This window comes from Fonsecaea nubica (assembly GCF_001646965.1).
Source record: "Fonsecaea nubica strain CBS 269.64 chromosome Unknown Scaff28, whole genome shotgun sequence".
NCBI lineage: Eukaryota > Fungi > Ascomycota > Eurotiomycetes > Chaetothyriales > Herpotrichiellaceae > Fonsecaea > Fonsecaea nubica.
In genome coordinates, this window is record NW_019173701.1 from 20948 (window position 1) to 45076 (window position 24129).

The window sequence follows — 24129 nt, forward strand, 5'->3', positions numbered from 1 at the left end:
TCTTTCCCATTGATAAGGATCTTTTCTGCAAATCTTCTGTTCGGAGTATCCCTTTTGGTAACTGTTTGCTGGCGTGGCTGGCTCGTACAACTCAACTCGCTAAACCTGCTGCTCCTGCCCCCTGCGCTACCCGATAGGTCTTCTGCCGATCAGCGAAGGCACCTCCTTCGTACGTAGTCAAGGCAGCTTACATCTCGGAATCAATTGGCATTGTAATCACCACGCTCCTCTATTCTTCACTATAGTCGTTGGTGTAAAGGAGTTTCGATATCTTGTCACATACAGGCCATCAACAACACCCCGAGATTCGCTGTTGACCTTCTGCCACAGGACGAGCAATATCACGAGACCGATTCAGAACACGCGAGCTAGACACCATGGCCGCCAAAGCAGTGATACCATTCCTCGTGGGAATGATGCTGGTCACTGGGTGCGCCAACACACTTCTGACAAAGTTTCAAGATCAACAATGCGTAAGGGGCTGCACAAGCAAGAACCCGAACGATCACAGGACGTTCGAACAACCAGTCATCCAGACGTAAGTTCCAGTATTCAACTCAAAGTTGTTGATCGCTAACCTGCGCAGAGTACAAATGTTCATCGGTGAGATGGGATGTTGGCTTGTCATGTTGGGCTTCTACCTGTACCGCTATGTGATCCTTCGCTCCAAAGATACTCCTCTCTTCCACCGACCTGTCAATGCCGAAGACGACCAGGAGGAGGAGCAGGAGGAGGACGATGACACTGTCCGGCCGGCCTCTTCACGCGATGCTACCGATCCCGCCTTGAAGCCGCTGTTACCCAACGCCGACGATCGAGCGCATCTTGAGGGTTGGAGGGTCGTTTTGTTAGGACTTCCAGCATGTTGTGACATTGCAGGCACAACCCTGATGAACGTTGGATTACTGTTTGTGGCTGCCTCCATATACCAAATGACCAGAGGCGCGCTGGTTCTGTTTGTCGGACTGTTTAGTGTCCTGTTCTTGAAGAGAAAGCTCTATCTGTACCATTGGGTCTCACTTCTCATTGTGGTGCTAGGGGTTGCCTTGGTTGGCCTGGCTGGGGCGATTTCCTCTGGCGATAAGAACTCTCCTGCACCCAAGGAGGGTAGCCTGGAGCTGGTGCGGCACGCGATACTCAATGTGAGAGACGTTGTACTGGAATCGGTGGATCCTACAGTTTTGCGCACAATCCTGGGTATTTTCCTGATCGCATTCGCTCAAATCTTCACCGCCACACAATTCTGCCTCGAAGAATGGATCCTGGAACATTACGCCCTGGAGCCACTCAAGGTGGTTGCGTGGGAAGGCTTGTTCGGCTTCGTCGTCACCGTCATAATTCAAGTCATTCTGCACTTGGCGGTTGGCATCACCAAAGCTGGGAAGTACGGATACTTTGATGCCGAGGAAGGCTATCGTCAAGTGTTCAGCAACCGTGCAATCGGCATTTCAAGTCTCGCAATCATGGTCTCTATTGGCGGCTTCAACTTCTTCGGCCTCTCGGTAACTCGAAGCATATCCGCCACTTCTCGGTCTATTATTGATACCTGCCGCACGCTTTTCATTTGGATTGTCTCGCTTGGACTTGGATGGGAGTCATTCAAATGGCTCCAGGTGCTGGGTTTTGCCTTGGTGAGTTATAACACCAACCGATCCAGGAGGGAACATAACTGACAGTTGCTGCAGCTAGTATATGGTACATTCATGTTCAACGACCTCGTCAGACCACCGATCAAAGCCCTGTTTCCGCAAAGGCGAACCGGTGAATACGAGGCACTTTTGCCAGAAGAACCAATAGAGCATATATAGACTGCGATCAATTTGAGACTGGTGTTGTAATGCAACCTCGCATCGACTTTTTTTCTACGAGTCTTAAATAGCCGCTGGACTGGAGCTTCAGGGCTATCTTCTAACAAAGCAATGCCTTACTATGCAACAATTGAGGGGTGAACGGGTGTCTCTAGATACCTCGGAATGTTCTAGGGGTGAATTGGCGCTACAACATGATCTTTTCAAAACTTTGTCCAACCACCGAGCGACAGAAACCTGTTCCTCTAATGAGCTTCGATGACACTAGAACCGAGTCTTGCGACAATACCTAACGCCTCGATCCCAGGCCTCAGCAACTCTGATTTCTTCCTGGAAAGTGGCAATTTCCAAGTGGCAGCCCTCGGCGCTGGATTTGAAAATGCGGTGTCAACTTTCTGTACCCCGTCATGTAAGGCATGACAATTACATGGTTGCCTCTTCACTCTCAAATTTGAATGACATGCTATGCGGTGCAACAAACCCTGCGACTCTGCAAGTCTGTCACAATTGTGGTGTGTACCCTGAGGCTAGGTTGAAGCAAGGGATGAATTGCTGCACCTCAATACTCCCAAAGGTGGCTGGACATGTCTGCTTCCAAAGAGGGGGACCATGGCGTGTGACACAGAATCGCATACCCGACGACGATGCAAGGGAAGAACTCAAGGAACGGCTGCACGCGTCTTGCAGAAGGATCGGGGGCCAGTGGCAGTTGGATTTCCAACACGCGTCAAAGCCAGGCTCTGTCTTCCCCTGAATATATGTCTCATCTTCTCCTTCGTCGAAGAGCCACACCCGCACCGTACTTATTCGAGCCCACACAAACACTATGGCACTTTTGATCCCTTCTCACGCCCTCGACGCATCAATTGTTCATCGAGGCCAGTCCCTGCCGCTCATTCAGACCCAATGTTTGAGGGGGGGACAAATGACACCACCCCCTTCACCTTTCCAGCCTTCACGAAATCCATCCAGAACACAACTATCAAGGCTCCTTCATCGGTGCAAGCCTGCGAAGTCGAATTCAAGCGGGTTATTTGAAGTCAGCACGCGGACCACCACTTCGCATGCCTCCCTGGCAAACTCGGAGACAGCCTCTCCTTTACGTCTACCCGAATCTCCTCCTCTTGTTTGGGGGGACGACTGCCCTACCACAACTCTGCCTTCTCCCGGACTGCGCAGGATGTTGGCGAGCTATAGCGATTTGCGTGCTCTGGCTCGGAATGAGACAACTTCAACCCCTATAAGCCCATTGCTTCCAAGCCCTATTGTGGGAACGCTTCAGAAAGGACAACAGTATTTCAGATTGCACGACCCATGCGAGCGCCTGACCACACCCATCCCAGACGACGATTCATTGGACAGCCTCCATATACTGTCGTATTACTGCGATGATCGGGACGGCGACGAGCAAGACCAAGGAAGCCAACCCTCTGAGCATGGTACACTTGAGGACGACAATCTAAGCACGGCCTCTGAATCCACGCCAGTGACTCCGCGTGACGACGACTATCGAGACACCCTTTGTTCGGGCGAATCTGGGTGGCTAGCCAATACCACGTCGCATGAAGAGAGAATGCGGCGATTCAAGGCTCGCTACTATCAAGTCGTGCAACGTCCTTGCACGTCTGTTTGCACAGACGACAACGAGGATGGAATGGTATATATTCGTACATTTTCTTTCCAGCTCAAAGCCCACTAACTGCTTCTCAGATGATCGCCACCGTTCTCGTTGGACCAGGCAAGCCAAGATTAATCCATATCCACCGTCCGCCGTCTAGCCAGTCGAGGTCTGAGTTGCCAGGCGACAGCACCGGTGCTCCATCTACACCAAAGCAAGCGCATGTTGAGATCTCTGCCTTCAGCCCGTATGACACTCCTTGTGATGTGACTCAATTCAAGTCACACGTTTCAGACAGCGTCTGTCCTCCGGTCTCAGGAGCCTCACCTCCCTTGACCGAGCCTTTCCCACGGCTTATGGCCTTGACACTGCGAAGTGGGACAAGCGCAACGGAGCCACGCGGTACCGACAACATCGACACCGGCATCAGGATATCGACAGACCCCTTCAGAAGATCTCCTCGGAGGATGCAGAGCGATCGATCGTCTCCAACGCTAGAGAAGAGATGGGCGATTTGGAAGACACTGGAAATGGACGCGCAGTCTATTTCAAGATTGTCACCTTCTGTCAAGAGCGCGAAATGGTCACGATGCCGAAAGCTGGAAAGGGCGCTCAACGCGGTCACCGTCGCTATTGACGAATTCCCTGATGGCATGCTCTGTCTCGACTCGTCTGTTGTCATGGAGCTGCGGAACCCACAAATCTCAAACACAGTCTATATCGAGGCTCTTGGCCGAATATTTCCTTCTGCATCCTTATTGCTCATTTCGGCAATCACGGCCTGGGTGATTGTGGACCTCCACTTCTCCCGACTAAAAGGCCAGGTCGTCCCCATGGAGCGGTATTGGGCCCAGGCCGCAGAGTCTAATGAAAGCTTGCATCGAATCCCCGATAAAGCACGAGAAATGCTGGGGATTGGTCTTCCTGATGAATCGTCGATTAAACTTAACGAGTACGCACTAAGAAAGAGAGCGATAGCCATGCAGGCAGGCATTGGCATTATCGGACAAAGGTTGATCGAAGGTTTGAGAGGGTCATGGGATGAAGACATATGGCGATCTCTCAAAGTCTTGGTGGAGGTAATCGAGGCGAGTCCGCCTCGCTGGCCCTGATCGATAGTGGTGGTCCTTGAAACATTTTTTTGACTTTGTAACACCAATGATACGATTCATTCGTAATGCAAAACTGTTACCTCAATGCCAATCTGACGTTCAAGCCCGTTTGGTTCAATACCCAAGCATTACTTACTTCCCACTCCCGCGTAGGGTCGTCCAACTCAATCGTGAACTTCATGAGGAGTGCTGGAACGAGCTTGTGCAGCTCTAGCATTGCGATGTTCTTACCCAGGCAGGACCTCTTCCCGGCACCAAAGGAGAGTAGACTGTGTTCCATGTGCTTGGTTTCCTGTTCCTTGGTGGTGAGCCAACGGCTTGGGTTCCACATCTCTGCGTCGGAGCCGAAGACGTGCGGGCTGCGGTGGAAGACCCAGGGATTGATACCAACGACAGTGCCGTCAGGAACAAAGGTGCTGGTGCCGTCTTCGTGTTGTAGGGTGAGGCCTTCTTTGGGGGTGACGCGCTCCAGCGGCAAGGACAAGGCTGGATTCAGCCTGAGACCTTCCTTCACCACGGCACACAGGTAGGGGAGGTTTTGCTGGGTCTCGTTCCACGTCGGGGACGGGCTGGAGATTTTCTTCTGTGTTGCGGCTGAGTCCAGCTCGGTGGTCAAGAGCGCGAGGGAGTCTGGGTTTTTGAGGAGATGGTAGAAGATGGCGCGGAGAGTAGAGGCGATCGTGTCGCTGCCGGCATTGATATTCATCTAATTGCAAAGCCAAAGCTGAGGGTTAGGGCGTGATGATATGAAGCTGGGAAGAAGGGTTTCCCAGAAGGACTCACAAATAGATTTGATAGAATCTGAGCGTCGGTCAAGGTCTCGTCTCCCTCTGTGCCATCTTTTCGGATTTTCAAAAATCGGCTTAGGAAATCCGGTCTGTTCAACTTATCTTCCTTGTCATCTGCGTCGCCGGCCTCCTCCAGGTCCCTCAATCGCTCCTTCAGCAGTCTTTGGGCGAACAGCAGGATTGGGGAACTGACGCTCTTCCGGAAGTATCTCACGTACAAAGGGTTCTTCCCCAGGACGGCTTCGTCCAGCCAAGGCATTTGTCCAAGGACACTGAAGTAGGAGAAATTCGCCCCGATCGCTTCGATGATGTTGTCCGCATCGGTACCAGATTCAATGAAACCCAACCGCCGACTAAAAGTGAGTTCCCCGATGACGTCGAAGGCGAAGAACTGTAGATAGCGTCCCAGATCAAGCACGCGTCCAGGTGACGGCAACGTGCTAGCGAATTGTTCCTCCAAAGTGTGTAGAAATACATCCGTTGTGCGATCCACAAGTTCTTCGTACTCGACCAGCGTGCTCAGCGAATATGCATGGGCAATCAGCCTTTTTGATCTTGCATGCTGGCTTTCATCTGTCATGGCCACGAGGCTGGCCGCCCGTCGTCCATTCACGATGTTTTGGAAGCAACTGTAGAAGTCGGACTTCACCAGGCCTTTGCCAATCCCGTAGATCTGAGGGATGTAACTCTGCGACCCTGAAATGGAGATGCAGTTGGGCCCCAGTCGGACGAGGTTCCCATACTTCTTGTGGAGTATGAGCTGTTTCTCGTGGGCATCACGATTGTAGACAAGAAGAAGGCGATAGATATTGGTAAGACGCGCGGCAAAGGGCCCCGGTATTGAGGAGAGGGAGACGTAAACTCTGAAGAGATATGATATGAAAAGGATGGGGAGGGCGTATATCAAGAGAGGAAGCAGCATGGCTCCTTGAAAGGTTCAGGCCAAGGGAGTCTCGATCAAGAAGATAGACATAAAATTGAATACCAGAGGTCAGCGACACCTTCCAGGAGCTATTACAACTCTCTCAGCAGCAAAGATATACTTCGAAGCAAAGAGGGTGGCCGTAGAAACCTTTCTCTACCCAGGTCGAGCTCTTCGGCCTTCTTCCGCCCATCGAAAGGACGAGAGGCGAAAGTGTGCGGAGTTACTCAGGAACAGCACAAAATGATCTAGATGGATACGTGAAGGGTGGTTGGAGATCTTTTTTTAGGCTGAAGATGTGGGATTGCAACCATTGCCTTGGGGCGGAACGCTTTCCGTGCCGTCGCGTCGCAAGCCACAGTCGAATCAACACGAAGATTTATGGGGTTTCAATATCTGGGAGATCGATATTGCCTTGGTCGCTGCCGCTATATCCGCAGCGCTTTCAGATGTTTCAGCACCCCGAGTCAGGCTCGAGCCTAACTTGGTTCGGGTTCACAATGCCTTTCTCCTTTGTCGTTTGGGCTGCCAATGAATCTTTGCCATAACAGGGTTGTGGGCTAATGACCGGGCGCTCGGCGGACGCGCTGACCAGTTTCTAGACCAATGTCTTTGGACAGGCAGGTTAGGTGGAGTTCTCCCGTATGCACAAGCACACGCAATGAAGCATTTGGGCACATCATGGCTCTGTCCAGTCGACTTGTTCGGTCACTGGTGCCCCTCCATCTTTGGCGTATGAGATTTTCAACCGTAGGCGGAGTTTTGTGGGAAGAGGCTAATCGAGCAATTAGTCAAGCGAGACATGACAAAGATTTGGAGAGACTTACCCCCGTCGCTGCGATCACCTTCATGCCCTGAGTAGCCTCGTCACCAGGTCCCAGCGTGCTTTTGTTTATCGCTTGCAAGGTCAGCTTCTGACTTTTTGGGACTGCCGCCTGCAAGCCGACATTTGACAATTGCTCAAAAGCGGAGCTATTCTTAAACCTGGCAATGGCTTGTATTGCGGGACCACTTCTAGAGACATGAATCGCAAGGGACAGACCATTCTTGTTGTACACAGGGTGTGATTGTGGTCCAACAGGTGCAGGGCTGGCGGGTTTCGTAGTTCCGTTGCCGAACAGGTCCATGATGGCATCCGTGTTGGAAGGTGGTGCAGGACTCTTTGTTTGTGGCGGAGGACTTGAAACTGAGCTCCCACCTCCAAGGATATCTGCTAACAGGTCTGCTGTCTGTTGTTGACCGTTCAATGTAGCGCTAGTGTCGACAGCGGGCACGTCCGATCCGCCCATAAGATCGAGGAGCATGTCTGATTCTGTTGTTTTCGCAACTTTGACATTTGTCTTCGCTTTCAGGGTCTTTCTCTTGTCCTTCGCAGGCGTGGCGGACTGACCAAGAACTCGTTGTTCCTCTTTGATTTCCGGGGGCGGCATTTTCTCCAGGACACCTCTTCGAATCGAGTCGTACCCGAACATGTTGCTATATTCCACCGCTCTTTGCTGGATCTCAATGCTAAGGTCGGCAGTTCGGGAATTCATCAAGCGCCTTATCCGCTCAATTTGTGACTGGTCGGACATTCTTGTAGTCAGCTTCATTGCGGAAGTGATGATGTATTCAGTCACCACTTGATTCGCGTATGTCGAATTGAGGATTGTGGTGTACAAGTCGACAATATCGGTTTCTTTAACTTCCTTCACCAGTTCTTCTTCTTCATACGAGCCACCACGGAGGAGAGCGTCGCCATATTCGCCGATGACCCAGACAGCAGAAAGAGTCAGAGCCTCTTGTGTGATGTCCGATTTCAGAGCCGCGTATAGCTTCTGGACTGCATATGTTTGCTGATCGGGTGTGGTGGCAATGAGGCGAATGAAGGACGAGAGAATCTGCTCTTTGACAAAGTTTCCGGCCAGCTTGACAACTCGCAGCATAGTATCGATGTGCCAGCGCTTGTTTGGGGCAAATCGATCGGCAGCAATGCCAATCTGCGTTGTCATGACGGGTTTGAACTCGGTATCGGCGACTTCCAGAAAGGCCAAAAGTTCTCGTATGAGCACTCGTACATTGTCCTCTCGAATCAAGGTGAAACTGAGATCCAGTGCCCGCCGTCGGATGGAGATATCGGGATCCCTCAAGCACTCCAGAATCGTATTCCGGTGCCTTTGGACGGCATTCGGCTCGATGGCAACTACCTTGATCAAAGTGTTTAGTGCAACATACCGAATATTGTTGTCCTTGTTGGCCAAAAATTTCCCGAGGATGTTAACACCCAGAACCCTCAGCCCCGAGTCGGCTTCGATGTCTAGGATGGTAAGAACGGCCTCGTACAGTATAGCATTTCCAACATTCTTCGTGGACTCGGTATTGGTGGCCACTTGTGCGAGAATATCGTTGATCTGCTCGCTGGTGGCAGCATCTCCCCGCCCCAACACTCGAAAAAGCCGCAGGATTTTGACTTGTAAAAATGGGTCAGTGATGCCGGAGACATCATGCTCAGGAGTGTAGCCCGAGCTCGTCAGGCTTTTCAAAGTGCGGACCAAGTGTGGAACAACTGGCCGGAACATTTCAACCACACCTTCCTCTCCACCTTCTGCCTCATCTGCCTCGCACATGCTCGTTATCAGCGTCAACCCACAGAGGAGGACCCCGTGATTTCTATCTTGCAGCAACACCTTGGCCTTCTCCATGAAATGTTCTTGCAGATCTGGGACTTTTCGGCATATTCGCATGGCGCAGAGCGCAGCCTTTCGACGTATATAGGGGTTTGCGGTGGATATGAGGGTCTCGACTTCGGGGAATAAGTCTCTGGACATTTCAACGGAGGCAATGTTGCCCAAGGTACAGAGTGCTAGGCCCACGACATATTGATTTGAGTGATTGAGATCGCTGTGGATGGTCAGCAAGACGTTTTAGTAGGGGGTCGAAATGCGTGTGTACTTCTTCAGGGAATTCGTAACCAACGTGAGGACTTCTTGATTCTCGTCCAGCAACAGCATCGTGCCTAGATAGCCCAGGCGCTTGTCTGCGAATCTGGGAGAGGCCAGCAGTTTGAGGCACTCTATCTGGCCGAAATGGGTGCGTTCTCCCAGCGTAAAAAGGTATAACAGCTTGGCAACATTGTTCCTTCTACTTCAGGTCAGATACATCCCTGCCGACATAGCGATTGTAGTGAGCGACCTAATGTTGGAATCTCCGCTCTCTTCCCGAAAACTAGCCCTGATTGCGGCACTCTCCTTTTGAACGACGGCACGCTCGTCTGCGATGGTTTTGGAGGCTCGCACATTGCGGATGAATTGCTTGACTGAACACTTGTCAGTATGCCTCGAGCATCGCATGCGGGATACAGGGTGACTGACGGGAGGTCATGTTGGCTCACGCTGACCCAAAGTCGGGGTCGTCCAAGAATATTCACTCTTTCATGGGTCTCGGCACGGTTGTATAATCCTTTGGGCTGGCCCTAGAATTGGCTTGCGGGCGAGGATGACGGAGACACTAGGATGTCTGGGAGAATTGACAATACAGAGTTGGGACGTCAGGTCAAGAACCGCCTGAGGCATCTTGTAGAAGTGTCCTTCAATCGCAGCCAATTGATGCCCGTGTCACGCCAAGAGCCGTGGCACTAACGCCATGGCGACGGTAGACGCAGACACAGGTACTCGGTCCGCACAGAGTGTAAACCATCCACTCTTCATATCGACTCCTCACTGCAGGCACCAAAAGATGATGTTACAAAGCCTTCCATCAACATAGCTACACTTCGTCGAAACGCCCATAATGCCCTACGATGTCAAAGTATTCTCACGGTGGATGTGCCACCTGTCGAAAGGCCCATGTCAAATGTGATCAAAAGAACCCTGCTTGCTCCAGATGTATGCTTCAAGCATGGTGAACCTGGACAACAACAATCTGATTGAGCTTCAGGCGCCAACCGAGGCTGGCTCTGCCCTGGCTACCGACGACCGCTCCGATGGTCCCTGAAATACGAGAGAGTTGCAAGACCAAGTTCAGCTCCTTCGGGTGCCACAGATCCAAGGTCCAACTTCCTTCCAGAGAATTCTCACCAGCAAGAGATCTCTTCTTCCTTCCTTAGTGGCTCATGGCGTAATACTGGAATCCCACTCTTGAATGTAGACAGGACCTCAGGGTACAACGACGCAAGCGTCAGTTCACGATCAACACAGGATGCTCTCACGATACTATTTCCCAAGCACTCCCCGTCAGATAACGTCGTGAGTGCATCCGCATGCCCACGATCGTCGTCGATTTTCCAGGATTCCGTCTTACTCCTCGACTCGTACTCCGGAGTTCTATCCCGAGTTCTATCCATTTATGATGGCCGCTTCAGCCCGTTTCGTGCTGCGGCCCTTTCGGAGTGGAGGCGCTCGCCTCTCCTCTACTCTGCATTCAAGTATTTTGTCGGTATCTACCGATCAGGCAGCGATACTAACTGTCGACACTGTGTGGGTGTGAATGAAGCGCGCCTTGTCGTTCTCGGTGGATTGTCCTCCAGCCTTCTAACCATTAGCAGGTCTATTCCAGTTCGAAAGACAGAAGTCCTTTTCGTTGTGTGCATGTTTGGCCTTAGCAGTAGCTGGTACGATTGGAAGGATCTTGGGTTGGAACACTACTACGGTGCATCTGCACTGCTGTCCGAACTGCTCATAGAGAACCCCAAGGTTCCACTGAAGACGACCCAATTCTTCGCCGAATTCCTGGTGTACTGGTGGATGATGCTATCCTTTGCTTGCGACCCGGAGTTGCGCCAAATTCAAGACCCACCACCAATTCCTCAGCACATGCCAGAACCACGAATGCCTCATCCCTTGACGGGAATCTCTCCAGAATCTCAACTCCTTCTGGGGAAGGTTGGCCGCCTTGTCCTCTCGCAGCGTAGGACCGCCCTTCGACAAGCGACGACTACTGCAGGAGCGCTCAATTGCGGACTCGCTGGTAATGAGGAGCCTCGCAACCTTGAACATCAATTGGTCTCTTTGAAACTTCCCACAGCCGACATGGTTTTGGATCCGCAAGATCCTCATACTTCTGTCAATGACCTGGTCAACATCGCCCAAGCATATCAACTGTGCGGGCTTTTACTGCTTTATTGTGCTTATCCCAATTTGCTAGACTGCAAGCTGCCCCCTGAAACCTCGCATGCCGCGAGAACCTGGGTCTCGGAGACCCCGAGATCGATCGCGGAATATCTCATATCATTGGCATTTCATGTCCTCCGGGTGCTGGAGCAGAACTCGAAAAACTCAGGCACTCGGACCATCGAAGCGATATTGCTCTTGATTGTGTCCGGCGTGCTTTCGCAGAGGGCGGTTTGTCCTTCTGGATCTGAGGGCGAGATACAGTGCGACATATGTTACCAGCTGCCTGGAATCTCGCGGTCTCACGAGCACTCTAGTCTTCACGGCCAAATGACGGCGACGGAAGCTAGGGCATTGGTCGTCACGCGGTTTCAACGAATCCAAGACATCCTACCATTCAATACAATCTGGCGCATGAAGTTGTTAGTGTTAGAGATCTGGAGGCTGATGGACCAGGGATCAGATGTCTTTTGGGTAGATTTATTGGTCCAAAACAACTGGCAATTTGTGATGATTTGACCATGGCCATGGACACATCCGAGGTGCTCCCCATCGCTTGGCCCACAAATATCGGTCACGGATTAGTCCGTGATGGAAGAAGAATGGAAAGCTGGCGCTAAATGTCTGTACTGATGCCCTGTCTGATGGGGGTTTGGTCTGTCTTCCTTTTCTTGCTTGTCTCCAACGCCGTTGGTTTCCTGTCCCTCTGTGCATTCTTTCAGTCAAATTTTGCCTATAACACCTATAACAGCGACTCTCACAATGCACGTCCTGGTCGTGCTTTGTCATCCGAACCAGGAGTCCTTTACTCGCGCTGTCGCGGATCAAGTTATCAAAGGGGCAGAGAGCGCAGGTCATACAGTCAAGATCATTGATTTGTACCGAGAAGGCTTCAATCCGATCTTCACTTCACGCGACTGGGAACAATTTGAAGGTGTGCCAATGCCCGAGGATGTGCTTGAGCATCAGCGTTTCGTGGAAGAATCAGACGCCATTTTCCTCATTTTCCCTATCTGGTGGTACCAAATGCCTGCAATGATGAAGGGATGGCTGGACAGGGTTTGGTCCGCAGGCTGGTGCTACAAATGGGAGCGCAATCCTGAAGGCAGTTTATTGAGGCACCGGCCTTGTACAGTCCTTGCGCTCGCCGGCGCGACTTCCCAACAGCTCGATAGATGGGGCTATGACAAGCAAATTCATCATTTGTGGAGATATGGCATCTTCGGCTACTGCGGTTTCGAGCCACTCCGAATCACTATCTTCGATGATTGCTCGTACTCGGAGAACGGGAAGCACACTCAACATCTGAACGCGGCGTTTCGAGCAGGACGGGATATTGGTCATGATCCCGAGGCTCTTCCGGGAATCAAACCGTTTCTAGACCAGGGCCTCACTATTCGAGGAGACAAATATGTAGAGGAGTGATACTGACCCTGCTTCCAAATTGCCAGGGTGGAGTGAAAGGCCGGAAAACCACCACACGGGCCCAACACCTGGCCCTAGAGAGAAGCTAGAATATGGCACTGGCTATCTGCATGCTCCCCGTTGGGTTCCTCCTAGACCTCGACAATGGTGATTTCCGTTGCATACACCGCTGATACATTTTTGTTCTACGCCGCATGCGAGGCCAATGCAGGAGCCCCAAATACTCCGTCTAGGCAGGATAATCGCACCTCCTGTTATTGGTTGAATACTCCTACACCTTACTCAATCCGAAGCAAAATTGCGAACATCCTTGACAATGATTTACTCTGGACCACGACATAGCTCTAGCCGAGCGGCTTTGCGTGGAGATACTCGCCTACCATGCAAGCTGGTAGCAATTCATGCCTGGCGGCAGTAAGTCATTCTATGATGCGCTTGGATACTTAGAGATCCACCGTGAGTCCTTGCAGCACAGACGACCGTGAGGGATTCTACGTCTACATATTCCATGGATTCACAGCATCAATCTTGCTTGGACTTCGGAACCGGATTTTACAACTTTGTGGTGATTTCGCAGCTGACTACCAGAATCTCATGAGTGTTTCGAGATGACATGCACCAGTAATGGCGTGGGCACTCATGGCCCGATCAGCACCACCCTGCCAGCATCCTGGTATCGCGAAGAGGGCATGTACGAACTGGAGAAACGTGCGATCTTTTCCAAACAATGGCTCTGTGTCTCGCATTCTCTTCGATTCAGAGAGATTGGGGAGTTCGTGAATTTCGAGATTGCCGGCTACAAGTTCTTCGTTATCCGCGACCGACAAGATGAACTCAAGGGTTTCTTGAATATTTGTCGACACCGAGCGTATCCCGTGATCGAGAAACAAAGTGGCCAGGGCGGAAAGGTTAGTGTTCTCGCGTGCAAATATCATGGTAAGTTGGCAGTCATGGCACACAGCACTCAATCTCGGCCACGGCATTGCCGCTGATCGATGTCTATTAGGATGGTCTTATGGCTTTTCCGGCAACCTCGCAAAGGCTCCACGCTTTGAGACTGCAGAGAACTTTGACAAGTCTCAATACTCGCTGTATAGTGTCCATGTGCGGACTGACAGACTCGGCTTTGTCTGGGTCAATCTCGATGCTGCCAATCCACCAACCATCCCTTGGGAAGATCATTTCGAGAGAGTCGACGAACAGCCACGCCAGAAAGACTTCTCCATGGATGACTTCACATTTGACCACGCATGGGAGATGCAGGGGGAGTACAACTGGAAGGCCATGGTGGACAACTATAACGAGGTAATGGAAGCGTCCGCCTCAACCATTTCAAGCTGATGATATTGTCAGTGTTACCACTGCACAACTGCACATCCAGGCATTCTGGCCACCACGAAGCTCGACACTTACGATGTCAAGGGAATTAAAGGCTGGATAGAGCACTACTCAGAGCCATTGGACAGTGTTGAGCACAAGTACGGGGTGCAGCCCACCTACTTCTTCCCCAATGCTGCTATATTAATATCGTACGTGGTGTCGATGTGAAGTGGCACTGGCCCGACTTGCTGACAGAGTGACAGTGATGGAATAACATATCTCACGCGGTTCGCACCAATATCTGCAACATCACTAAAGCTGGAATATGAGGTCTATCGCCACAAAGACTGCTCCGATCAAGACTTTGACACCATGAACCCCTTCTTCAAACAGGTCGAAAAGGAAGATCTCGATCTCTGCAATGCCGTGCAGCGCAACTTGAATATGGACACGTATGTCAAGGGACCATTACACCCGCACAATGAAAAGGGTGTCATCTACTTTAAGAACCTTGTGAGGGACGTGCTATACAAGCATGTGAAGGAAGAGGAGCAAGCTGGGCGAAAGATCTGCCCTGCCCGAAGGGATGATGACAACGAGGAAATTGCGGCTGAAGAAGCATTCTGTCGCCTCGCCTGCGATGGCGTTGGAGCAAAGACAATTCCACAGTGGTAGAGGCCCCTGGAGGTCAATCTAGTGTCAGACTATGTAGAGCTGCTGGTCGGAACCGGAGCTGATATCTCTGCAATTCATCCATGCCAATATCCCAGCGATCCAGTAGGAAACTCACGGAGTAGATGTCTTGGGTCGCAGTTATCACGAGAGGGTCAACAACAAACACCACCTCAAAATCCAAGATGCCGCCGACAAAAGACCCAATCGGCGCGCCTTATCATCATGGACGCCGTGACTAGTGAGCCAAGTGAGCCTGACGTCGAAAGGACGTTGAGTTTGGGGCATGGTTGTGCTGATTACTCCGTTTCCGGCAGACATTAGGACAATCCATGGTCAGTCTGCGCATTCGGATTCAGGGAGCCCGAAGATCCAGTCTTGCACTTTAGCACCACGGCAGGTCCTTGGATTTTGAGCATCCGGAATCATGGATGCCTGCTTTTCTATCGTGTACATTGTTCTGCAGCATCTTTAGCATTTCGTTTTCTGTTTTTTTCCCTTCCTTTGGTATACCCCGCCAATGGCGCTTCCTCGTTCTACCAGTCATGAGCGAAACATCTTGCGTCCACGGCCGACCAGGGCGCTACCGGACGCCTTGCGAGCTGCTGGCCAGGGCCTGAATGGCTTTGCCGATGTCTCCTCGAGCATCTCCAGGCATGTTCCCTCCTTCCATCCTCCAAGACTGCGGTGCTGACGCTGAAGACTTAGTGGCCGCTCCACGCCAGTTCCTCAAGATGCACCGCCTTCGGTTCAATCCCTTTCCACGGCGAGAAAAGCCGCTCGTGCTCAGGCGAAGCACCGCTTGTTCTACACGATCGACTACGTGTCCCGGGTCTCCTACTTCGATGCGCGGAGCGAATACCGCGATTTCCGAGGCTTCTTCGTCCTCTTTTGGATCAGTCTGACCATCATGGTTATCACAACGTGCTTGCGGAACATCAAAGAGACGGGTCACCCTCTGCGGGTAGAGGTATATGCTCTGCTATCCCGGAATGTCATTTCTCTGGGTCTCAGCGATGCTGCCATGGTAGCAAGCACCGCGCTGAGTTTGCCCCTCCAAAAATTGGCACGAGGCACGAATGGCGTCTTGCGATGGCGACGAGCTGGAATCTGGATACAGAGCACGTTTCAAGCACTATGGCTAGCATTGTGGGTGAGCTGGCCGTTCTTGCTGGGCTGGACATGGACTGCGCAGGTGTTTTTCGCTCTCCACACCTTGACCTTTCTCATGAAGATGCATTCCTACGCCTTCTACAATGGCCATTTGAGCGAGACCGAGCGACGCCTACGTGCCCTCGACAAGCCAGAAACGGCAGACCTGGGCAGGGCCGTCAAATACCCCAGCTCTCCATCTCGCCTGCGCCAAATGGACTCAGAGAGTTCCGAGGAAGAGAAAGAAGATGAACAAGATCTGGCCCAGCTCCGGCAAGATTTGGCAACTGAGTTGACTTCTCCCCTTGGACAAGTCACTTACCCCCAAAACCTCACACTGTACAATTATGCAGACTACATCTTATGCCCGACTCTTTGTTACGAGCTCGAGTATCCAAGGACACCCAAAATCCGATGGGATGAGCTCTTCTACAAGACCCTTGCCGTCTTCGGCTGCATCTTTTTGATGATCACAATCAGCGAGGAATTCATCATGCCTGTGCTGGCCGATTCAGCTTCCCGGCTGCGTCTGACGACATCTCTGTCAGAAATGGCCTTGATATTGGCCGAGACCACGAGCATGATGCTGTTTCCGTTTATGATCACCTTCCTCCTAGTATTTCTAGTGATCTGGGAGTACATCTTGGGCGCTTTCGCAGAAATCACCTGCTTTGCCGATCGCCATTTCTACTCAGACTGGTGGAATTCCAGCGACTGGCTCGAGTTCAGCCGGGAGTGGAACATCCCTGTCTACCACTTCTTGCGCCGACACGTTTTCTTCTCGTCCAAGACGTACTTCTCGACTCCCGTGGCCATGACAATCACCTTTCTGGTCAGCGCCCTGGGCCATGAGCTGATCATGGGCTGCATCACCAAGAAACTGCGTGGGTACGGCTTCTTTGCAATGATGCTTCAACTGCCGATAGTAGCACTGCAGAGGAGCAAACTGGTTCGGGGCCGGTGGGTGCTCAATAACGCCGCTTTTTGGGGTAGCATGATTCTGGGCTTGAGCACGATGTGCAGCTTGTATGTCCTCGTTTGACGCGGGAGCTTCGTACATAGGATACATTCATCACATGTATAGAGTATAATAAGTCTGTGACAACAAGAACCCATAGTAACTTGACTCTCCGTCCTTGCTGGCAAAGAAGGAGTGAAAGAGTGAAAAAGCGTCATTGTGACATTGTGACATGTTGACAAGGTGACAAAGAGCGACTTCACATGCATCTTGGCGTGATTTGTGTGAGCGTCACTAGTCTTGGCGTAACTGATCTTGGCGTGATTCTGTAAACAACAGCCTTAAATATTTAAAAATCTCGCCGCTTGAAACTCTTCTTTCTTTAGAAACTTTGCCGACCCCAAATTCACCACAATCGTCTCCAGATACGCTCGTTTTCAGCAATCGATAGACGCTGCTTTAACAGACTCTCCTCTCCAAGATATCACTGCCTTATCCCAGAAGCATGTCGGCCCTACTTAAAGTGTAAGTCTCTCCCTCTGTTCTGTTCACATCGTATCCCTCCTTATGTCTCACCTGGCCTCTATCATAGAGGCGAGGTTGTCCTCAGCCCTGTTTATATTATATATATGATACTCTTGTCTTCTCCGATGCCTCACAAGCCCCCCGCCCCTGGTGTCTGCGCCTTTCCTGTCCAGTGTCCCGCCCACCTCATTCAGTGTGGTTGAAAAGTCACTTGGTTTGGAATTGCGCACCATGAGATGACAACAACGCTGGTCAAGAAAGATGTCGATGGTCGGTACTTCATGCTCTCCTTGGACCTTGGTGCAGTTCTTGCGAACTCAAGACTTCATCCTGTTTCACATCGCACGCCGTGGACAAGTCTTGCCTTGTTAACGTTGTCCCTACCCTGCACCGCCCTTGCAACGTGCACTCGACCACTTTGCTCTTCTGATCGAGAACTTCGCTAATGGTTTGCTCTTAACAGACCTTCGACCGCCGCCAAGTGGAAGTTCTATTTCATGGCGACCCGACCCGAGAACTTCTTTGTTCAGCAGGGTGACGAGCTCGAGTACCACTCCGACACCGTCACCAAGGCCGGAGCGCAGCCTATTCTCGTCGGAGGGCTGCCGTTGGTGGTGCCTCGACTGCGAGTGAGGCGCGATGGGAGCGGAAATGTAATCCGCCAAGCGCCGGAGCTTTGGATGTGGGAGGAACTGAGATCCAATGCTGATGGCAGTAGGTCATGGCATGAGCTGGGATTTTGCTCAGGCCCAAAGGACCTGGAAGAAAAGTTGTTGGATCGTGCCAGGGAGGAAGGGAACCAGGTCACAGGGCCGCCCGGTGCCTTGCAGGACGGTCGTGACTCGTGGGCCCGCTTTATCTTCAGCCGGCCAGGGGAGCCAGCCAGGCAGATGTCCGAGGTCCGCAAGGACTACTATGAGGAACAGAAGCGACTGCAGGGGGTGGAGTAGGCAGACCAACAGCGCCAGCCGCCGCCGCAGCAACAACAACGACAACCATGGCGTCGCCTCTCTACCCTTTCCCGCCCTCTCTCGCTACCCTTTCGGCTCGCATCACTCTCACCGTGGCATGATGGCGATGGCATTGCCGCGCTCCGGGGCTCTACTTGTCGGCGGTGTGTCTGTCTTCTCTACACTCTCTACTTGGTTCGGACGGTTATCGCATTCATCATCACCCAAGTCTGCGCCAGAAAGGCAAAGAAAGGGACATCACTCCCATCTTGACGGACTCTGCTGGTCGATAGGGACGAGGCATTGATGCCTGTGGGGACTGGGTGAAAGCCTACAAGGTAGTGTCGGAAATAGGCACATTCGATAGCTTGCTGAATCACAGCTGAAATGAAATTCATGAATCCAAACAAATCCTTTCACATGCCTGTCGTGTTGATTCACACAAGGAGACAAAAGGAAACAACAAAGAGTCTGGCTACACAAACTTGTCGTAAACGCTGAAGATCAATCGCCTCCTATATGTAGAAGCTAGCTGTGACGAGCGAGAACCAGCCTTTCCTGGCCTAGACTGTTCTCAGAGAGGGCACAACATCCACCATTTCAGAAGGATGGCACGCGCTGTCACACAACAACGGCTCAAGATACCCGAATATTTCGACATGACCCAATGCCCAAAATGCTCAAAATGCCCCAACTCCAAACAGTTGTATATCAACACAGATCATATCCCAGCTTTCTCTGATGATGCGCGACTTGGGCACGGCATATTGCCAATGCCATATACACGAAACAAACAAAAACCAAATCAACACCTCGCACTTACCCCAAGCAGCTCACATCACCACGCAACCACCACTCCGGGCGCGCCGTCGCCCTCCTCTTGGGGCCCGGCCAAGCGCAAACTCCTGGCCACTGCCCTCCTCGTCACCCGTCCCAGTATCTTGAGCTGCACCGTCTTCATCATCTCTGACACGGTACTCGGCATCACGAGCCCGCCGCCTCCGGCGTCTCGAGCTCCAGCCGTGACCGACAACCCCGACCTCTTCGCTTGCGACCATCCACTCTGCCCATTTCTGTTCCAAGCGTGCAGCTGCACCCCAACGGCCGGAGACGCAACGTTTGTAATGCTCCTCGACCGTTTGCTGCCAGCCATAGAACGCTTTGAGATGGATGATTTCCGTAGGGTAGAGTAGGGTCTGGATCTCAACGACCTTCCGGAATTCACGCTTGTCACCGAACTCATCCTCACCATCAATTGTCTGCACGACTGACTTCTTCCGGCCTTGCATGACGCGGCCATTTCCTTGCAGAATCTCGCGGACACCGGCCCAGGTGACATTCGCGCAATCAAACGCAACCAGCTCCAGGCCTTTCGTGGGTCGCTGAGACTTCTTGGTTGTACTGCCCCGTTTTCGAACTTGCTCAGAGGCCTCCATGAGCACCAAATCAGAGATTCTGGTGTTGTCCAAACACAGAGACTTGATGCGAGGGCAGGCCTTGAGGAGTGGCAACACCCCAATATCTCCTATCTGCTCACAGTATGAAATGCTCAGATGCTCCAACGTCTGTGCGGCCTTTGACTTTGAGAGATTGATCAGCATTGCATTTGTAAGAAGATCGACCTCTTCAACTTCCAAGTGGGACAAACGTTGTGTCGATTGTAGGAGGTCTTCGAAGGCATCATCGGTCAAGGTTGTGTTCTGGCACGTCCGGAGGCCCTCCAAGTATGGTACATTGTGGGCCAGAGCCTTCAAACCTCGATCAGTTAGCATTCGACACCGAGAGATATCCAAATGTCGTAGTCGCCGAGGAGGCACTAGGGGTCGGTCAGTCAGCACGTCCCGTTCAGGGTCGACGCCGTGGATCATGGTCTCCAGCGCTTCATCTGTCAAGCTGTCGCAGTGCTGGAGGACCAATCTCTCCAGCGAATTACGCTGGAACAGCTCGAGCATGAACTCGTTGTCGTTCAGGCCCCGAACCTCGCTGGCCCGCAGATCGGTGAGGTTTGGACACGATTGGATGACCTTCTTGAGACCTTTGGTGTCAATCTGGGAGCACCAGTCGATGTTCAACAGCTCGAGTTGAGGGCAATGGGTTGCAATGATTCTCATGGTTGCATTGTTGATGTTCTGCATGCTAGGCATGTTGATATGGAGCAATCTCGGATTTCGGAGGAGAAAGAAATGAATAGATGACCGTTCAATTTTGCACCCTTCGATGCTGAAGTTCTCCAGGTTCCGGCACTCTTGGTTTGTCATTCTTGTCCCCAGGCTGAGCCACTGGTCCCGCAGTTGCACGCATCCCCTGAGATTGAGGTTTTTGACAAAAGCGCCGGCCTTGAGCATGATCTTAATCAGGGCTTCCGAAGTGATCTGTTGGTAATATGTCTGACAGTCGAGGCTCGTCCATAATTGGCCATCGAAGCACATATCATGCCACTCCTTGGACACTGCAGACACCCTGATGATCTCCTTGGGGGATAGAAACCCTAAAATGTATACTCTTAACTCATATGGCAGATCTTTCCAAAAGTTGAAGTTGGGTCGTCGCGGGAACGGCTTCTCTGAGATTTCAGGAAGCGGAGTGGAGAGTGGTTTAGAGACACGGACATCGACTGGCACAGGAACGGTGGTTATCTCATTGGGGTCTAACAATCGGACGCGGGCATTTGTCTCGAAGTAGGACTGCTGGCTGCAGGGTGAACCGGGAGTCGTTGGCGCCGTAGAAAACCCATTGGAAAAGGTATAGGAAGCATGGGGTGATAATGAGTACGCCGAAGGTGGAGAGTTGAGAGAGACGCAGGAGATGGAAGCTTTCTGGCCAGACTTGTACACCTTCTCACTGGAACGATTTCTACCCAACTTGGGGAGGGATGGAGAAGAAGACATGCGCTGCAGGCCTTGTAGCAATCTGTGTCGACCTTTCAGCTTTACGGGCTGGTCAAAGGCCGTCTGTGCCTCCATGAGTGGACTCGCTGGAGTTATTGGCCTTGGAGAATCGAGTTGTCGAGGGTGAGGAGGAGAGGAGGACGAGATGAGAGTGTTGGGTATGGCTCGAGGACTGGACTGCTGCTGCTCCATGATGTAAGTGGTTGTAGGCTCGGGACACCAACGTCCAAAGAAGAAGCTGGAGTGCAGGATCAACTGCAAATGCTGCTGCGGCCGATGCTGTAGGACGGGCTGCCGATCAGATCAAGCAGGCCCAGCGAGGGAGAGGCAGCCCCTCACCACCCCCTGGTAAAGGAATTTCTGTTAAGCAGGAGAGTCGAGTTGACCAGCAACTGTTCTGGAGGAGAATCAAAGGATGTCGAGCCGAGGAACAGGTCAGTCCATTTGCAAGACTGAGCGACGACAGCGAGGTCAGGCGACTGTGCAATGTCGGGGTGAAGAGAGTGTCAACAAAGATGGAGATTGGAGCAGCATTGACAAGAAGATGAATTCAGGATTCTAAGAGGCCGAGCCGAGACAAGGAATACGCAATTGATGGTGGTGATGGGCACGGACATGCGAGCGCACCTGATAGTCTGCATGGATACCTCCCTAGTGGTAGCGAAGTGGGTGTCATCTTGTCCGGTGTAGGAGACAGGGTCCATCAAACGATAACGGGGCGGGGGGAAGTCAAGAATCAGGTGGGTTTAGTTTGACTACCGCTATCACCAGTCAGACTAGTGGGAAGTGGCAGTTGGGGGGCAAATACAAGTAAACAGGTACTGGCAACTCCGTACAGGTACCTTGTCTTGGGTGCTTGGGTACATAGTGTACCTAGTGAGCCACTGTTAGGTTGCCAAAATGTAGTACTGTACCCCGAGGCCAACCTAGGTACGGACGGGGAGTGACTGGTAGTGTCGGTGCCACCACTCACTCCTACTGTGACCTCCCGTGCCTACCTCGGTGAGTGGTGGGACATGGGGAAAAAGGGTCAGATTTGGCTTATCGGCGTTATCGATAGGCTGGCCACGCCCGTATCAGTGCCAAGGGTCCAGCTAAAGTAGCTAACGACATCCCCCCAATGAAAGCTGTCCAGGTACTTGCCCCTCCCCTTCCCTTCCCGTACCTGCGAACAAAGTAACTTCACCTTCCAAAACACCAAGCAGTGTCGTTTGTCACCAGACACGCACCCACCCTTTCGCCGTTGTCCATCTGACGACCCTGCAGGGCTCCGATCAAGAGAGCATACTACAGAGCAGTAGCCTATCGGTATCACTGAATACCGAAATCCCAGATGCATCCAAGGTAAGTGATCAACAAAGAGCGTCTCATAGCTTTTCCTTATCGTGGCCCTTTCAGCGTATCATCGCGTGCTCACAGCAAGTCAGCCCATATCCTGACATGGATTCTGCACCATTCAAGGGTATTCTTCTGACCATCAGATGCCGTTGCGCTATGTTCCCTCGCGCGACTCATGCAAGCCCCAACGGGGAGGCCAGCCTCTTGCACTCGACCACTGAACAAACGAACAAACCGAACCTCGACGACACCCGCTTTCCTCTCCCCCCGCAGAGATCTGCCGACAACACACTGGGCTGCTGTGCGTTGATGGAGACAGAGGCTGTGTTTTCGGCCTAAACACTAGGGCAGTCACTGCGGATCCTGTCCGCTTAACCGAAGAGGAACGGGTTTCCCCATCTCACTTCAGTGCGCCTTTGCCTCGTGGCCACCATCTCGCCATCCCCTTCTACTTGCCCGCATGCGGCGGACCTCGTCTCGACCGGGCCCCTCTTGTGCGTCGTTCCGCCTCTAGTTGGAGACATGCAGTCGATTTTGTCTTGCGAAAGCAAGGTCCAGGCCCTCTGCAGTATCTTCGGGACTCCGATTTTTCTTTGGTTAGCAGGCGCTGGTTGCAGGCCGACCCCTTCTCGAAAGGCATTTGGGAACGATGGCTGGTCTGCACACAGCAGGGGGTGGCGAACCCTGCGTGCCTACTCACCGTGGGCTGCAGGGGTACCTACAACCCCTGCGGTTGTGACCCTTTGCCAGTGTCTCCTCGCATTAAGACCGCTCAGTATCTCGGTCTCTCATCGTCACATGGGGATGTTGCCAACTGCTCATTGGGATAAAGTCGATTATGGTTGACCTGGGTTGTGCCTTGATTCTCACACTTCTGATACCATCTGTGACGACAGGTTCATTGTGAATACGCTGATCCGGGGCTCTTTTCCGAACCGAGGGCTTCAACCTTCTTCCCCTTTCCTGTTCCGACTTCGTCGTGAGAGGAGTAACTGAGGTCTGACTGACCGCACGGCAGTTCCCCAGACAGACAACCTTCCACTGCCCGCCCGCGTATTGCTCGGAGCAAAGCCGAACTTGGCATTTCTACGTGCTCTACCTGGTACACCAGTTAGGTAGCAGTGAACTTGCTGGGTTTTTACCCCAAACGGCCACAGCTGCAAAATGCGGACTCGGGGTTCAATGTCCTTTTGGGCCACCGCTTCCATCCCTCGTACCGACGCTACTGGCCAAGACACTTGAACTTGGAGAAGCCCCAGACTTTCGGCAGAGGCATGCCAAATACATACCTCCGTAGATTCTCCGCCATCTGGAGAGAGAATCTTCACTAGACCAGATCCCTGCAGTAGCACGTCCTTCCCCCTAGTCTTCTAAAACTCGGCTGAATATCGTCCCCAGAATCACCCGGCCTCTCTTATGAGCTTCTCGCAGACTCGCGTGAGAAATACGGAACTCCAGGCATTGGACGGACACTGAGATCTACGGACTATGTTTCCTCGACCCTGCGGAGGGCTCACTACGCATTGCGAGGTACAAGCAAACAGAGCGACTCAAGGGAATCTGAAG

General features: G+C 52.2%; 7 protein-coding genes across 7 annotated transcripts; 4 read left to right on the top strand and 3 right to left on the bottom strand.

Annotated features, from left to right (window-relative positions):
• Window positions 1–377: 377 nt before the first annotated feature.
• Window positions 378–4538, top strand: AYO20_05001 (vacuolar ABC heavy metal transporter; the record flags this gene model as incomplete). Its single annotated transcript, XM_022643295.1, has 5 exons — window positions 378–538; window positions 587–1631; window positions 1686–1761; window positions 3152–3465; window positions 3519–4538. 5 exons carry the CDS (start codon window positions 378–380, stop codon window positions 4536–4538), a joined length of 2616 nt encoding a protein of 871 aa, XP_022500632.1.
• A 76-nt stretch (window positions 4539–4614) lies between these two features.
• AYO20_05002 (hypothetical protein) lies at window positions 4615–6248 on the bottom strand (the record flags this gene model as incomplete). Its single annotated transcript, XM_022643296.1, has 2 exons — window positions 4615–5244; window positions 5322–6248. The coding sequence occupies 2 exons, from the start codon at window positions 6246–6248 to the stop codon at window positions 4615–4617; spliced, it is 1557 nt and encodes a 518-aa protein (XP_022500633.1).
• Window positions 6249–6927: 679 nt separating this feature from the next.
• AYO20_05003 (hypothetical protein) lies at window positions 6928–9608 on the bottom strand (the record flags this gene model as incomplete). The annotated part of the gene is made up of 5 exons (XM_022643297.1): window positions 6928–7023; window positions 7076–9128; window positions 9180–9368; window positions 9420–9543; window positions 9599–9608. The coding sequence occupies 5 exons, from the start codon at window positions 9606–9608 to the stop codon at window positions 6928–6930; spliced, it is 2472 nt and encodes an 823-aa protein (XP_022500634.1).
• A 1205-nt stretch (window positions 9609–10813) lies between these two features.
• Window positions 10814–11854, top strand: AYO20_05004 (hypothetical protein; the record flags this gene model as incomplete). The annotated part of the gene is made up of 1 exon (XM_022643298.1): window positions 10814–11854. The coding sequence occupies one exon, from the start codon at window positions 10814–10816 to the stop codon at window positions 11852–11854; it is 1041 nt and encodes a 346-aa protein (XP_022500635.1).
• A 243-nt stretch (window positions 11855–12097) lies between these two features.
• On the top strand, window positions 12098–12760 carry AYO20_05005 (hypothetical protein; the record flags this gene model as incomplete). Its single annotated transcript, XM_022643299.1, has 1 exon — window positions 12098–12760. One exon carries the CDS (start codon window positions 12098–12100, stop codon window positions 12758–12760), a length of 663 nt encoding a protein of 220 aa, XP_022500636.1.
• A 608-nt stretch (window positions 12761–13368) lies between these two features.
• On the top strand, window positions 13369–18337 carry AYO20_05006 (hypothetical protein; the record flags this gene model as incomplete). The annotated part of the gene is made up of 6 exons (XM_022643300.1): window positions 13369–13696; window positions 13767–14065; window positions 14114–14289; window positions 14344–14751; window positions 15461–16930; window positions 17851–18337. 6 exons carry the CDS (start codon window positions 13369–13371, stop codon window positions 18335–18337), a joined length of 3168 nt encoding a protein of 1055 aa, XP_022500637.1.
• An 833-nt stretch (window positions 18338–19170) lies between these two features.
• AYO20_05007 (hypothetical protein) lies at window positions 19171–21417 on the bottom strand (the record flags this gene model as incomplete). The annotated part of the gene is made up of 1 exon (XM_022643301.1): window positions 19171–21417. The coding sequence occupies one exon, from the start codon at window positions 21415–21417 to the stop codon at window positions 19171–19173; it is 2247 nt and encodes a 748-aa protein (XP_022500638.1).
• Between the last annotated feature and the right edge of the window lie 2712 nt (window positions 21418–24129).